At 32.9% G+C, this 17,167-nt stretch overlaps 1 protein-coding gene across 48 annotated transcripts in view; it reads left to right on the plus strand.

Moving 5' to 3' along the window:
• Positions 1-17,167, plus strand: part of Rims2 (regulating synaptic membrane exocytosis 2) — a 573,766-nt gene that overhangs the window by 420,566 nt on the left and 136,033 nt on the right. For 34 of the 48 annotated variants that reach the window (XM_074068988.1, XM_074068974.1, XM_074068978.1 and 31 more), the window contains one exon: positions 5,440-5,540. The exons of the other annotated variants lie outside the window; for them this stretch is intronic. In XM_074068988.1, the coding sequence (XP_073925089.1) occupies positions 5,440-5,540 (101 nt within the window). The remainder of the gene's footprint in view (positions 1-5,439; positions 5,541-17,167) is intronic. 48 annotated transcript variants of the gene reach the window in all.

Genomic DNA, 17,167 nt, shown 5'->3' on the forward strand with positions numbered 1-17,167 from the left:
TGTTGTAAATGTGTTCTCTAAGAACTCTGATTGCCCCATTATAATCCTCCTCAAATTTTATTACAATGTAAGAATGCCTTGATATTATTTGATTTCAGACATGTAACTAAATTTTGAACATACTCAAATTATAAAATTAAATCAAACCACTAAGATGTCTTCTGCAAGGTCACAGTGAAGTTCCTGTGTAGTTCACTGCACATGAACACAAACCTGAGATATTGCTAGACAAATTTCCCTTCTTAACCTACAACTGACATTTTCCAAAATGCATTTAGGATATTCTGAGACTATTTCATCAGGAAACTAATAGAAAATAGGGGTGTGTGGCAGGGGGAATATTCTGTGGCCAGTGGTTATTCTTTATTGCAGGATTGTGAGGGCCTTATAAGTACACTTTCACTTGTTTTTCTTTTATCACATAAGCATAGGATAACAGAGTTGGAAGAAAGTAATTCTGTGTTACATTCCTCATCCATCCATTGAACAGCTCTTGTATTTGCATTGACTCTTCTAAATTGTTTTTCATTCCAAGAAGAAAAGACTGTGAATTCATTAAAACAAGATATTATTTCTGGATTATTTTCCTAAAATAGAGCAAAGGACCAGCAAAGCAAAATGCACTCCCAGTGAAGAGTTTTTCATGAAACATTTATTAATAGGAAACTTTTCTCTCTAAGGATATTATTCTTTGTAGAGTATTTTCTTAGTGTGAATAGGCAGTGCAAATATAGAAAAGGAACAGAAGACTTCATATAAGCCATATGATTTTGGAATGAGTTTATTTTATCTTACAGATCACTTTCTTAGGAAAAGATGAAGGTATAAATTAAAAGTCCGTTTACCCAAGTTTGTTGACTAAAGTAGTCTATTGAGATTCCATTAGTTGAATTTTCCCATTTGGAGACCATTTATAAATGATGGTTGGGTCTGGAGATGAGAGATTGTTTGAAGTTGGAATTTAGAGTGACATATGCATTTGCATCTTCATTTGATTATAGAGCAAATATTCTTCTTAGTTTTCCTAGTGGTTTGTTAAATATAATTTTACACAAATCCAATTCCACCTAATTTTTGAATCATTAAAACGAAGGCCCTTTTGCAAGTAATAAGTAAACCAATATGATAAATCCCAAAATCCTCACAATGCTTAAAAATAAGATTTTCAAAACAATTATTTGTGTATTCTAATTGTACAAATTAATTGGTTACTTTCCACACATGCATATATCAGCCTGTGATCATATCCACCCTCCCTTCTACCCTCTGCTGCCTTTACCTCTTCTCCCCACACCTCAGTCCCCTTCCTCTTTCACAATAGTTCCTCTTCCACTTTCAGGTCATGTTTTAATTTACATATATGAAAGAAAACACATGATGCTCTTCTTCATGTGTCTAGATTCTTTCACTTAACATGATGTTCTAGGCTGGTGGAGTGGCTCAAAGTGTAGGCCCTGAGTTCAAGCCCCAGTACCAAAAAAAAAATAAAAGTGGTGTTCTCCAGTTCCATCCATTTTCCTACAAATGACATAATTTCATTCCTCTTTATGATTAAATGGTATTCCATTGTGTATGTGTAATATTTTCTTTATGCATTCATTTCTTGACAGGCACCTAGGCTGAATCTATGATTTAGCTATTGTGAATAGTGCCAGAATAAACATGTGTGTGTGGATATCTCTTTTGTATGCTGACTTCATTTCCTTCTGATAAATTCCTGGAAGCAGTATAGCTATGGAAGACTTCCATAACAACTGTACTAATTTACATGCCCATCAGCGTTTATATGTGTTCCTTCCTTCTCATATCCTTACCAGCATTTGGGGTGGGGGTTGAAAATTACGATTCTGACTTTGATGAGATGGAAGTAGTTTTGATTGACATTGCATTTCCCTGATGGCCATTTCTACTTCTTTTGTGAAAGGATTTGTTCAGATCATCTGTTCATTTCTCATTAGATTGTTTGTTCTTTTGGTGGTTTTTATTTCCTTGTATATTCTAAATATTAATCCTCTATCAGATGAACAGGCAGCAAAGATTTTTTTCTCCAGCCCTGTAGATCATCTTTTCATTCTGTTGATTGCCTCCTTTGCTGTGCAGAATATTTTTTTTGCTTTGATTAGATGTATTCCTATTTATCCATTCTTGCTTTTGTTTCTTGTGCCAATGAAATTCTCTTCAGAAAATTCCTACCTGTGCAAAATCTTAAAAGTGTTTCCCTTATGTTTTGTTCCAGCAGTTTTGAAGTTTGGGGCCATAGATTTAGGTCTTTGACCCATTTTGAATTGGCTTTTGTGTAAAAGTGAGAGATATTGGTCTAGTTTCATTCTTCTCCATGTAAATATACAGTTTTCTCTGCACTGTTTGTTGTTGTTAAAGAGACCCTGCTTTCTCCTTTGTATGTTTTTGGCACATTTGTCAAGAATCCATTGGCTGCAGAGGCATTGATTTGTTTATGGGTCTTAATGACAACTTTGTGCCATCAGCAGGCTGTTTTGTCACTATGACTCTGAGGTATTGTGATGCCTCCAGCTTGATTGATTTGGCTATTGGAGGTCGTTTATGTTTCCATAGGAATTTTAGAATTTTTCTAGTTCTGTAAGAATATCATTGGTATTTTGAGTTATCTGTAGATAACTTTTGGTAGTGTAACAATTTTAACAATACTAATTTTTCCAATCCATAAATACGGAGGTCTTTCCATCTTCTAGTGTCTTCTTCAGTTTCTGTCTTTAGTGTTTTGTAACTTCTGTTGTAAATGCCATTCTCCTTCTTGTTTATTTTGCTTTATTATTTTACTTTATTAAGGTTATTGTGAATGGGATTCTTTCTTGATTTCTTTCTCCATGAACTCATTATTGGTGTATATAAAAGCTACTGATTCCTTTATATTGATTTTGTTTCCTGCTACTTTGTTCAAAGAGATTTTGTTGGAGTCTTTGGGGTTTTATATCTATGGAATCATGTCACCTGTAAATTGGGATAATTTGATCTCCTCCTTTCCTATATTTATCCCTGCTGTTTTTTTTTCTCTTTCCTAATTGCTCAGGCCAAACTTTTAAATATTACATTGAATAAGAGTGGTGAAAGTGGGTAACCTCTTCTTGTGTCTGATTTTAGAGGAAATGCTTTCAGGTTTCCCCCTTCAGAATGGTGTTCACTATGGGTTTCCTATTGGAACACGGCCACACTCATTTGTATATTAGTGTCTGCAGCTGTTTTCACACTGCAAAGGCAAAATACAGCAGAGTAACCATTTACACATTGTCCAAAATATCTACAATATTTACTACTGGGCCCTGTACAGAAAAAGGGCATCAGCTACTGCCAATGGATCACATTACTACCTAGTAATCAGAAAGAAGTTAATGCAGAGGTTGCCATTCAAAAAATAGTCTAATAAATAGTCCAAATACTAGGAAATATACATGTTTGCATGCATATATATATATATATATATATATATATATATATCACGTCTGTATGTGTTTCAACTTCCTTGTCAATTGATACTATTCATGTTGAACATACTATTTTGCTAACATAATAGCAAAATGAGACATTTTTAAAAAGAAACTTCCCAAATGCGGTTTTAAATTGTGTTCTTTCAGTCTGCTTTCTTTTGGATGTTGGGCAACTTTTTTATTCCTTTGCCACTTGAGAAAATAATCATATTTATCTGAGAATAACTCTTGAGGTGGAAGCTTTCCACGCTTGTAGTTTAATAGGTTAATAGATATTTTTACTTGATTATTTTTCACACCCATACCATGAAGATGCTCACCGGGTTTTATATTGATTGTTCAATGTACTGGCATATATAATGTTAATATTGTGCACTTTTAAATTTAACAGTGCATTAATAAAATAGTCACATTTTAATAATTTGTTTACTTATTGAATTATTGACTTAAATTAGTGGCATAAAGCCAGGAGTTGTGGTACATTCCTGCAATCCCAGCACTTGGGAGACTGAGGCAGAAGGATTGTGAATTTCAGGCCAGCCTGGGCTATGTAGTGAGACCCTGTCTTAAAAAACAATATCATAAATTTGCTGATATATTTAGAGGTTATATAATGAAAGCTTTTTATAGATACTTTTATCCAAGATTTTCTTATTGATTTTCAAGATATTTTCTCCCTTTTTATCTTATTTTAGTTAATCAGTTTTCACTTAAAATTTGTTTCTAACAAGAATTATCTGATTTATAATGAGATTTTTGCAGGGGAGAAAGTAATATTTAAAGTTAAAACATTAAAAATCAAAACACTGACTCAGCAGAAGATACTGTAACTGCTAATTGTGCTGGTACACTCTTACATCACATTTTCCTTTATATTATTTTTAAAATCAGGTAAGTATTAAAATATTTGTTTGTGGTGGGCATATTTTTGTCTACATGTCTTTCCTGCTGCTCTGAAGTTATGACCTTAAGGAAGGCATGGGCATGCCATGTTCACATTCCTATTTACACACATGGTGCTGAGTTCGCATGGCAACATGTGTTACAGTCACTCATCTGAGCTCACTACGTTCATTTTTCCCACCTTGTAAGTGTGTAGTACCTGATGGAGATTTTGTTTTTCCATTATATGTATTTATGAGAAATGTAATATTCCTATAAAGTTGCTTAATAAAAATCATAAATATATTTTTCAAATTCTTTTTTTTTTTTGTATGTGCTAGGATTTGCTAACTGAATTTCATTCTTATTGCAACTAAAGATTTCAAATATTTTCTTGATACCTATACTTGATTTGTTTTGAGGCAGCATCAGTTCGGGGCTTTGGCCTCAATTTGTAATGGGCTTACCATTTCACTCTCCCGCCTCCTTACATTCTTGTTTATTTTTTCTGGATTGAAATGAGTAATACTTTGTGCCTTTACTGGCATGGTATGTCATCAGGAATGTTGTTTCAAAAGCCTCTTTCATAATCCTTCTTCTAGAAACTTTAATTTCAAAAGTTCTTGGTAACTGGATCTACATGTATACTAGGACAATCTTCTTAATGAAATTCTTAAACTCTTTTTTTGAAGCCAGTTAAACTGACAACTTTATTATGAGTAAATATATTAAATCATGAAGAATTAAAAAACAAAATTCTTATTATTTTTGTCAAATTTGTGTGCTATCAAATTCTTTTGGACACAGATGTACTAAAAATTGTTTTCTACCTGGTTTAGAAGATATGTTGTCTTCTCTTTAAATTCATTTACATTCTATTCAGAACAAAATCATTTTGCATACCAGATAATCATGCTTTTGTTTACCAAATTGCATACTTTAAATAAATCTAAAAAATATGGCATTTTATTTATATGTTACTTGGAGCGTAAGTAATGTTTCACCATAGCATTTCTTCTTTTATACCTCCTGTAAGTAGGACTCAGAAATAAGAACTGAACATTAATTGTACGGGTTTTTTTCTACTTGATAGGTGCTATGGATATAGAGGAGCGAAATCGCCAAATGAAAATTAACAAATACAAACAGGTAGCCGGATCAGATCCCAGACTGGAACAAGATTACCATTTGAAGGCAAGACATTTTTCTTTTTAAAAGTTGTAAAATACTCAATCCTATGAAACCGCTAGATTCTTTTAAAACCCTGAATACATATTAGTAAAGCATAAATGTATAGTGCAATGGTCCCATGATATTAAGTGCTAAAATTTATAGTATGTTTATATATCAGTTTTTAGAAATAGACTTTACTTAAAAGAAACCACATCATTATATAATATTAGAGATTGAAATGCTGAAGAGGGAATCTTTTAGATTTTTGTCATTTTATTAAAACCTATAACCCCTCAAAAATTTTAAGAATTCATATTATCTTCTTATGATTTTCTTATAGGTTTTTCCTACTTTATAGTTTTTAAATTAAATCTGGTTTATTGCTTAGTTATTGAAACAAAATACATACTTGTGAAGTATTGTTAGGACTTCAAAGGATCTTATAGTAAGAAAAATTTTCAACTATTTTTTGGGAATAAGTTGAGTTATGAGGTCTACCAAGGGAGGAAATAAAGAATATTATTTCATTCCTCTTGCTTTTCTTAACTTTATGTATTTAAGACATTTTAGGTTCATAATATTATTGTATGTCATGAGTATCATGTATACTATACGAGTGCTACATTATACTCTCAATTATATTGTCAATACAGAAAAGAATATCAGAGAAAATAAAGCAAGGAAAAAAGGATAACACCAGAAGTAAAGTTTGAATGAAATGCATAGTGGGAGATCCTACACACCTGCTACATGTGGGGTGTATATTTTCCACCCTGAACTTTAACCAGTAGCAAGGTCAGGGCTGGGGCTCAGACAGTGACAGAGCACTTGCCAAGCATTTTTTGCTCTCAATCCATAGCACCACAAAAATAAATATATAAGTAAAATCAAAATAAATAAGCAGCAAAGGCAGAAAGGGAAAATGGATTAACTGTGTTGTTTACATTGCTCCTGCAATATAGTTAGTTCCATACAAGCAATAGCAATGATTCTTTTCACAGATACCTGACAGAAATTTACTACAGGGGGATGGGCAAAAGAAAATATTATAAGCATAGCTAAGGATTTTTTTCCCCCAAAACTCAAGTTTTTATTCCACTCCTACTTATGTGAAAATGAATGTTTAAGACCTCAAATTTTTATAGCTTTTGACACCAATCATTTTAGGTTGGAGAATAAAATGAAGTTTGTTAAAGGACTAATTATACTAGGCATTGTAAGTCACAGGCATTTTCTGAAGCAGTCGCTTTGGAAGTGCAGCTTCCACATGACCTGCAGAGGTTTAGAAATGTAGCTGTCTGTGCTCCTTCCAGAGTGACAGAATCAAAACTCTGTGGTTGAGCTCCCTATGGGTTAGCCTACTTTGGGGCATTCTGATATAACCTAACGTTTAAAAGCTACTTCTCTAAGGCAAACTGATTAAAAATTTTAGTTTTAAGTAGTTGAATGAGTTAAATTACTTAATTAGGTTTTTGGCTAGAAGCCAGGGATAAATAATGTTTTAAAAACATGGAGATTTTATTTGAAAGTTAAATCAACTGACACCTTTATAGTTTTTAATAAATCCTATTAGTACATAACAATAACCTACAATCCCATTTTCTATTGCTAAGATTTTGTACGCAGTTGACTCCAAAATCCAATCAAATCATTAAGGTACAACTTTTTCAAGGAGTTCAAAACCCAATTCTATTTTGTACCACTGTAAATTATTTTCTGATGTGGAATTATCTTCGTGGGGTTGTTTATCTCCTCATCATCCCTAGGCTGATATCTCTCTCTCTCTCTCTCTCTCTCTCACTTTCTCTCTTTCATTTGAACCAAAGAGAAAATTATAGAAGAATCTTCTTCAGTCGAGATTAAGTAATTATTAATTTCCATACTAACAGTTCCTTAGATTAAAATTTTCAACATCATCCCTCTCTTTTTGATGAGGGATACTTAGCTTATATTTCCATTCCTTCCTTCCTTATTTTGATTAAAAGTTACACAGCTTGCCAGTGAAGTATATGTATAATACATTATATTAAATGTAAATTAAATTAAATGCTCAATTACAAAGCATTTTACAAATGACAGAACTGTTATAAAATATAGAAAGATTAAACAATCTAATCAAGTTCACATAGTAGCTTAGTTTCTGTGTCATGGAAATATTTTCTATGGCTAATTTCAGTGTTTCAAATTTGAGCTGAGATGAAATCCAAATAGAATCCCAATCCATATAGAATGTGTGCTATAATTGGAGCTGTCTTTTTGAAGTTTCAGTGATGTGACTACAGATCTCTACCTGAAATTTAATTGACTATTAGGCTTGTTCTCAAAAGACTACACTAAATGTCATTGCCTGTCTGAATTTCTCAACTCATGCACATATTGTTGTAAATAACTTAATTTTTTAAATCTTAGTAACTCTTTTTTAAAAAACCTGTAGAACAATGCCTAAGTTATTGTCTTTCTAAGGATTTTTTCCTCTCTGAGAGCAGAGAGAATTTTTTTAAAAGAGCAGCAACAGACGTGTAGAAGTGACTTCTGGTGAGCCAGTGGAGGATTTCTCAGGTTTTTCCCTCAAAATAGAATTGAACTGTGTAGTCAAGTCTTTCTCATGCAGACTGCACTCAATCCAAGCGAGTATGACTTACCCCTGGCAGTAATTTAAGGATTCATTCATGCTTTTTTTCTATAATGTCTATTTTATCTTCTCTTCATTGGTTGGGAAATATGTGCTTTTCCTATTAAATTTAACACTGCAAATTATAGTTCACCAGAGGCCAACTGTCCTTCTGTGAGTTGCATAATGGATACATCAGCATAATCTTCAATAACTAACAGTCAAATTATGCATTTATACATGAAAACTAATATGAAGAATTTTATATTTATTTAAATGTATGGTATTTATTTTTAAATTAGTTATATTTAACATTTTACATGTACATTTATAACATTTTAACAATACTATGAATATATATTTTAGTTTTTTAGTAGGTAATGCTTTGCTGTTCATTGGTACAGTGTTTATTGGAACTCAGAGCTTATTTCTCTATAGTAACTGTGCTCTTTTTAAAACAGCATTTTGTAGAAATATTCCTCCAAAATCATCACAAAGATATCTTAGTACTGTTATAGCACTTATATCATATTGTAACTTCCAGTTTTCTGGTTTGCTTCCTTAGAATTTAGAAGCAATATAATCACCCTTGAGTTGCTCAAATCTTTTCAAATGTTGGCTACAAGTCCATGGTAATTTATTTAGCTTATAATCTAATAGGTTAAATAATTAATTAATAGGTTAATTAATTAATAGAATAACCATTATTCTATTAATTTAATAGAATGAGTTAATATTCTAGAAGCAGAGGACAATACAAGACAAGAAAGAATTTTTTTCTAATTATGAATTGGGTGCGTGCCCAAGGCTAGGCACTTCTCACCTCCATTTTGTCACCTTTTCCTCTGTTTTTAGTTCTTTAAATGCACATTCACAGATCTTAAAGACATAGTAATAGTAAAGCAATCACTAAGTTAGTTTAAATAAGTATACATAACAATAGAGATACAGATTCATCTTCAGAAAGCCTCAATAAATATAAATAAAGCTAAACTTCATGGAATCATTGCCAGGGTGAGTATAAAATATTTTTTACAGTTCAGGACAAATTGTTTTTGGCAAGTAAATTCCCACTGTTGACTAAACAGTTGTCTTATTAGGCCTTATTCTCTTTTAAACACTAAGAAGACACATTCAGTTAAGTATTTCACATTAACTTTTTAGAACAGAAATGTTGGGGACACTAAAAGAGGGGAGACAGCTTGAGGATGGTTAAAAATGCTCAGTAGGGACTGTTTAAAAGTTTGATATTCATGCAGCAGTGCTTTAAGACTAAAATATTCTGAAAATGTGGCATCAGTCCATGAATATGGTTGTCAGAAGAGACTCTGGGTCTGCTTTTATTCTCAGCTTCTTTATCTATTAAACAGGGCAGCTGGTAGTAGCTATGTCATAGGGCAATGATGAAGACTAGATGAGATGTATGTAAATGGCTTAGCACCTAAGAAATGATCAATAAATGATCATTTATATTAGCTATTTTTATACCAACAATAAATATAATCATAGGTACTGGAAATTAATATGATGGGACCAAAAAGAAATGGCAAAGAAATAATTGCATTAATGAAAAGAATTTTAGTGTGGCTCAAATATCATACAATGTTCCCTTTATTTGCTAATAAGGAGATTTAAGCAGCAGAAATCTAAAAGTAAAAATCAAATTTAGGGGAAAAGGTCTTATGAATCTTGAGGTAATATCGAAATTAAAGAAAATAAAAAGACTAACATAATGTGTGGTTAAAAATACAAACAAAATTACTGAAATTCAGAATTTACAACCTGTCAAGGTTGACATTAACTGTGGCTGCTCCCTATAGTAAATAGCAGGTATACATATGGCTAAGGTGTTTAAAAAGAAATATTCCTTCATAGTGATGATGTAAATGGATCTGGAAACTGAAAGATGAAATGTGTAGATCAGATGGCCTTATATAAATTACTAAGAAAACAAATGAATTTGGATATGATGGAGAAATGAAGAAATGAATTATGTTTAAGTCTTACAGCAGCAATTGAAATAAATGCTTGAGAATTTTTTTTTTTTTGCCCTAAGCAGAAAGATTGAGTTGTCACAGCTAGAATAAAAACAGGCATCCCACATTACTTGAAAGCATTTTATTGCCAGACCAGTCTTAGTGGCTCTGAGAAAGCCCCTGTGACAAGTCTCAGGTGTTACTGTCCCTCTCTTATGCACCACTGCTGAGGACAAGTTTCACCAATTATTGCATGGTGTTAATAATGTTCTGTCCCCAAACCAGTCACACCTTCTTAGGCTCTCTCACAGCTTGTCCAATTCAGCCAGCCTCCCAGCCTTCAGGTAGTTTGTGTGTACCTGCTGTGTACTTTTGTACATCACAGTTATGAAGAGAAATAAGACTAGATTTTAAAACCTAGATGATTGAACTAGCAAGTAATAGCACCAGTACTCAATGTACGTCTAGAAGTGCAAGAGGCATTAGTGGTAATCTTACAAAGCCTTGGTGAAGAAAGACTGCAACCTCATTTACAAAACTGACAAAAGGCTGAATTGATTAAAAGACAGTCATATTAAAAAGAAAGATAAGATCATATTTAAAAGCTTTTATGTCCTAGTTCTCCTTCTATAGTTTATTTTTAATTTGTATTTGCGAATGTAGATTTCTCAGTTTTATTCAACATCCTTCAAGGTAGAAATTGAAAGTAACTAATAACTTTTTGTAAGTATTTATATAATTTCTTCCTTCATCTCTAAGATAAATAAAGGAGGGAAGTGATCACTGTCTTCAAGGGAGAAGGAGCCACAGGAAGTACAATTTGTTGGTGTTACCAGTAACTGTACTAGCAGTCACATTCATAGCACAATTTCTGAAGTCTTGATTACAGTAATGAAGATATATGGGCAGTTTTTGAAAGTCACTCTTCAGCTTATTTTTAATCATTATGATTAAAACTAGACAAGAGAGTAGAGTTAAAAGTGTATATTCCAGAACAAAACTGCTTGGATTCAAATCCTATCTCTATCACTGTATTATGGTCTTGAGAAAAACTTTTAATATCTTATACCCAGATTTCTTATCTGAAAGGTATATTGATAATAGTGTCGATCTTACAGGATTTTTCATGATCAAGTCTATTAATATAGATATATAACTTAGAACAGAGCTTAGTACACAATAAATAATCAGAATATGTTGGCTGTGATGTTAATGGTGGTGGTGGTGGTGATTATGACAGAGGGAGAAAAAAGAATTGCTGTTTCCAACAGGTAATGTGCTGTCTCCAAAGCCCTTGGAGACTGAGTTGTTTATTTGTTGCCTTCATTAACCTCATGCAGATAGATAAGTCTGTCTTTAAGATAACCTTGAAAGTAAGTGGGGAAAAAGGGAGAAAAATGAAAAAACTATTATATTTTTTAAAGCCTAGTAATTAGAGCTGTCTTAGTTTTGACAATCTGTCTAATCAAAATTTTTATCTACCTTTCGCCATTTATATATTCCCTAGTAAGCTGGCTATACCTCAGCTTTAATTCAAGTATCTGTCTACTGATACAGATAATTATGTTTATGCATAATTTGTATATATATTATATCTATACACACACACCATAAGTTGAGCCAGAGAATTTCTGTTCTCTGTATTTCAGCTAATAAAAGCACTCCTTATCTCCTAAGAATACAAGTAAACAATGTATGTTTAAGAACTTGCTGCTAAATAATTTTAATGAAATTTTAGAGTTTTATACTTTTATTTGTGATTAATCTTTGATTTTGGAAAGATTCTAACTTCAGTTTCCTTTTTTCCTTAACATCATGTATTAGTTTGCTACGGTTGTCATAACAAAACACCATAGACTACATGCCTTAAACAATGGAAATTTATTTTCTCACAATTTTTGTAGACTAGAAACTCAAGACCAAGGTGTTAATAGGTTGGTTCCTTCTGAACTTTCTCTTTAACTTGCAGATGGAAGCTTTTTTGTTGTGTCCTCACATGGTCTTCCCTCTGTGTCTGTGTCTTAATCTCTTCTTTTATAAGGGCACCAGTCAGATGGAATTAGGGCTCACCCAAATGACCTCATTTTACTTTAATTGCCTCTTTGAAGTGTCTATGTCCAAATGCAGTGACCTTTAGAGGCACTAACTTCACATATGAATTTGGAAGGAACTCAATTCAGCCTGTAACACGTATCTACAAAGTAGCTAATGGTCTTTTAAGTAAACACTTTAATGCATTATGAAAGCATATTTGATTACAATGTGAATAAGGATTTTAAGGCAACCAACTGAACCTCCTTTGTGTTGAATGTTTTGATTGTTTTTGTTACCTTTCTCTTTCCATTTGTTCCTGTTTTTCCAAATACGTTCTCAAATCTTTAAGCCAAATTTTGGTTTTGTGTTTGTGAGTTTATTTTGAAGATTATGTTTCTTAGCCATAGAACTACTTTAAATATGCATTTAAATATGGTTTTCTTAGACATAGTTTCATGCTGACATTCAAGCATGTATCCAATTCTTTACAAGTATTAAGAATTTCTTTAGGCACCAGTGGCTCATGCATGTAATCCTAGCTACTTAGGAGGCAGAGATCAGGAGGATCATGGTTCAAAGCCACCCTGGGCAAATAGTTTGTGAGACCCTACTCAATAAAACCCATCACAAAAAAAGGGCTAGTAGTGGCTTAAGGTGTAGGTCCTGAGTTCAACCCCAGTCCTACCAAAAAAAACAAACAACAACAGAAACCCATGAAGGAATGACAAAAATTCCTTCTAGCTACCAGGTTCTCAAAAGCAATCACCACAACAGAAATAGAAAGAGGACTGGGGATGTAGTGAGTGTTAGAGTATTTTGAATAGCATGTGTGAGGTCGAGTTCCATCCCTAGTACAGCATGATGGGGGAGAGAGACAGACAGACACACAGACAGAGACAGGCAGAGAGAGAGAGAGAGACTGAGGGTTCAGCATGAGTATACCCTCTACATTCACACCCACTGCAGTGGAGTGGCCAATCTGTTACCAAGGGAAAAACCTCAGTACACCCTCTAACTTTACTAGCTTTTAGTTGACCTAAAAATCACTAACTTTGGAAGTCACACAGCTGAGCAATACACTATTAGCTTCCCACTAGGTTTCCTGCAGATAACATCTCTGATGTGTGGTTATTACTTTTTGTTATTGTTTTGTTTTTCAGTACTGGGGTTTGAACTCAAGACCTATTCCTTGAGCCACTCCACCAGCCCTTTCTTGTGGTCAGTTTTTTACAGATAGGATCTAGCAAATTATTTGCCCAGGCTGGCTTGGAACCACAACCCTACAAGGTGTGAGACACCAGTGCTGGCTCTGATGTGTAGTTATGATAACAGTTGCCTAGGTCACTCTTCAGGGGATTAAAGGCCACTTCTGTGAAAATGTTTCCCTGAGCAATTTCTACCCACCCTAATCGGGTTTATCTTTGAGGGCAGGATGTCTGTAGGTCAGATGTCCCTTTCAGGAGGGCTGGCCGAATCTGAGTATTTTCAAGATGGCTGCTGAGTGATGGTAAGATAACCCCTAAAAAAAAAAGAATTTCTGCTTCTACCATATCGTCAAATTCCAGACTGGGAACTATAGAAAGAATATTTTTATTATGAAGAAGTTATTTGAAATGACTAAGATAGCAATTTATGTTATAGAAAAATTAAAATTATAGGAAAAACTGTACTTTCTTCTTTTTTTAGCAAATAATGATGTTACTAAAAACTACCAAGAGAAAAAATTTTAAATAAATTGCATCCAGCTAAAACCTTTCATCCAGGTGAAAGGTTCAACCTATGGGCAATAGCTGCTCTTGCCTATATCATTATTTCTTCCTGGATATTGCTTAAGAAAACACAAAGGGAAGGTTTCCTTTTACCTCCAGCAAAAAATAAACTTACCTTTCACATTTGCTTTTATCCGTCATCCAAAGCTTCTGGCTTGCTAACAACTAGAATTGCCCTCTAGGGAATGAATGATACAGACCACAAAAGGGAAAGAGATTTTGCTTTATAAAATCAGGGAGGATATGGGAAATAAAGAAGGAAGAGAATGCAATGAAATAGTTCAGATACATTCCATTTAGTCTAACAGAATTAAGTGTGGATACATTTGATGTTTGTGTACTCCAAACATTAAATATGTGAAAATATATTGCCCTCTGAACCAACCATGCCACTTATCACCTTTTTAAAATAAAATGTACATATTCTGCTTCCCATGCTGATTATCTTTGTGTTTTTAATCTCATATTAAACTATACACTTTTTTTTTTAAATCGGTACTGGGGTTTGAACTCAGGGCTTTGTTGCTTGCTGGGCAGGTGCACTCCTGTTTGAGCCAGGCCTCCAGCCCTAACCTGTAGAATTCTTAAGGATAGGGACTATGTTTTATTTATCTTTGTAGTCTCTCCATTCTTGGGCACTTTGACTTGGCCACAATTAGCACCCAATGGGGGATTTTTACATTTTTATTCATTGATTTTGGTGAGTGAACAAAGACATGGATATTTAGGGAAAACTAAAATGGTAAGGTAAGATAATTTGGGAAAGGTTTTAGAGATGGTGAATGTTAAGCATTTTGTACCAAAATAAGAACGGTGATCTTCAGGGAAAGGAATGGATAAGCTACTATAAAAGTCTAAAGCAAATTCTGTAATGGGCCTATGATTATCAACCTCCATGTAGAGTTAATCATAATAGAGAGACTGCTAAGAAAGATTGGAAAGAATAGAAAGATTTCTGGTTTTGATTCTACTATACTTATATTAGAAGACTTTAAATAAATCATTTAATAGTTCTTCACTATCCATATTTTTTCTATCTACAAATTGAAGGAACCTTGTATAATTTATAAGGTACCACACATGCATTTGGTACTTTGAAGGCCTATTGCTTGGGTTTTAGGGAATCTCATCATTAATTAAGCAAATCATTTCATCTAATAGCCTAATATTTAAAGTTAGACTTTAAATAGATCTTCTATATTTCATTTAATTCTAATATTGTTAGAAATAGTCTCACAAATGCTTGAATTTATAATTTTATGTACTTTTGCCATAATCATAATGATATAAAGAATAAATTTACATTGGATATTATTTCATGTAAAATAATAGCAAAGTTTGAGTCAACATGTTAAAACCTTTCATCAGTCAAGGCAATCATCTAGGGCAATATGGAGCCATCCATGTCTATAAATTTGATTTAATTGTGTCATTATATTTGAATGTATCTATGGTTTGTCATGTAGTAGCTTTGTTCATGAGCACAGAATTACCTGTAATTTTCTTTAATTGGAAGGATTTTGAATATTACTTTTTAGGAAAGTTTCACTTACCAATTGGAAATTTGATTGTTTCAATTTCATCAGTTGTGAGGATTTTAAAGTAATCTTGAGTCTGGAAATAATGTAGCTAACATTGGAGTATATCTCGTATGAGAGAAGAAATTTTGGACTGTTAACAACACCAGAGAGTAGATATATTGACATGATATTAGAAATATTAAATATAATTATTATATAGCACTAGACCTGGCACAGGAGTGCCCAGTCATTATTTATCATTATTTATTCTAGCATATGAGGTGGAAGTAATTTAGAAAATAAATCTGATCATTAAACTCCATTCTGATGACCAAACTAAAATCCATTAGCTCAATATAACTTCCTGTGGCTATTGGCCATTTCATGACCAGAAATGCTTACAAGCAAGACCAAGTCTCCAGGGCCTAGCTGTAAAAGAAAATGGTACCTCCTTATTTCTTTTCCATTTTCTGTGCCCACCCCATCACCAGATTTTAAACAGAATATAAAGAACTTATTTCAATAGCAGATAAAACAGCTCTTTGTTAAGGTTAGTTTTTATATTATTTTGCTTAATTTAAAGATTTTCTTAAAATAATTATATATATAATTATAAATAGTGTTATTGGAGTGCTATCTTTATATTCTGATTATACATATCATCTTAGATAGATTTTCAAAATTTCTGAACAGAAAGTCTTCAAAGACCAAACCCAAAGTAGAAAACAATATGTGAATATTTTAAAAAGAAATGACTCCAGTTCTAAATTTGTTTTCCTAGTGTCACGTTAAAAGTGTTACAAATATAGTTTACAAAATTTTAAATGAAAATACAATGACATTGACACTGACAAGTGTATAATCTTAGTTAATTCACTTAAGTTTCTGGATGCTTTCATTTATCTACAGAGGAAGCTAGATTACATCCTCTTGGAGTCTTTCAGATTTAAAATATTATGATTTTTTTTGAATGACAATGTTGAATAACTAACTAAAATTGTTATTCAGCACCAAAAATAACTTTCCTGGGCTTTTTTCCTTAAACAAGAATGCTTATCTGTGTCTTCTTTTGCATATGTGGACATATTGTGTAATCTTACTGACACTGGGTATCTGTCTCTTGCCTACAACTCTGACCTGCTTTCCTGGGGTGTCGCTAAAGATGATCACCTGTATTTGAAGATTCTCACTGCAATATTAAAAGAAAAATCATTGCATGAGAAACAACCAAATGAATAACCTTAAAATGAAATTAAGAGTGACTAAGGAAGTAATAAAAGAAAGAAAAGAGAAAGGATGAAGAGAGAAAAAAGAAAAGAAAGATAGACTAGAAGGAGAAGGAGGAAAGACAAGAGGAAGACAGGCAAGCAAAATCCTTCCATTGTAGGAGTTCACAATGTGAGTGGGAGAACATAAGTAACACTTAAGTAATGCTCATACAAAACAGGCCATGATGAGTGATATAACAAAAGAAAGCCCCACAAAAGAAGAATAACAAGGGAAGTAGTCATCTGGCTTGGAGATATTTGGAAATATGTCATAGAATACATGACGCACAAAAGCCATGTTTAAGGAACAGCTACTAGGTTTTTTTTCTTTTTTAAGATAGAAGTATATAACAAACTGGGATACACATATTAGGAGAAAAGAACAGAAAAGTTAGTTTAGGGAAGATTTTGGAATCTTTGATTATCTTGGTTAAAATATAGAACATTATTATTTTATTGTTATGTTTTTC

This window comes from Castor canadensis, chromosome 3 (assembly GCF_047511655.1).
Source record: "Castor canadensis chromosome 3, mCasCan1.hap1v2, whole genome shotgun sequence".
NCBI classification, from domain to species: domain Eukaryota; kingdom Metazoa; phylum Chordata; class Mammalia; order Rodentia; family Castoridae; genus Castor; species Castor canadensis.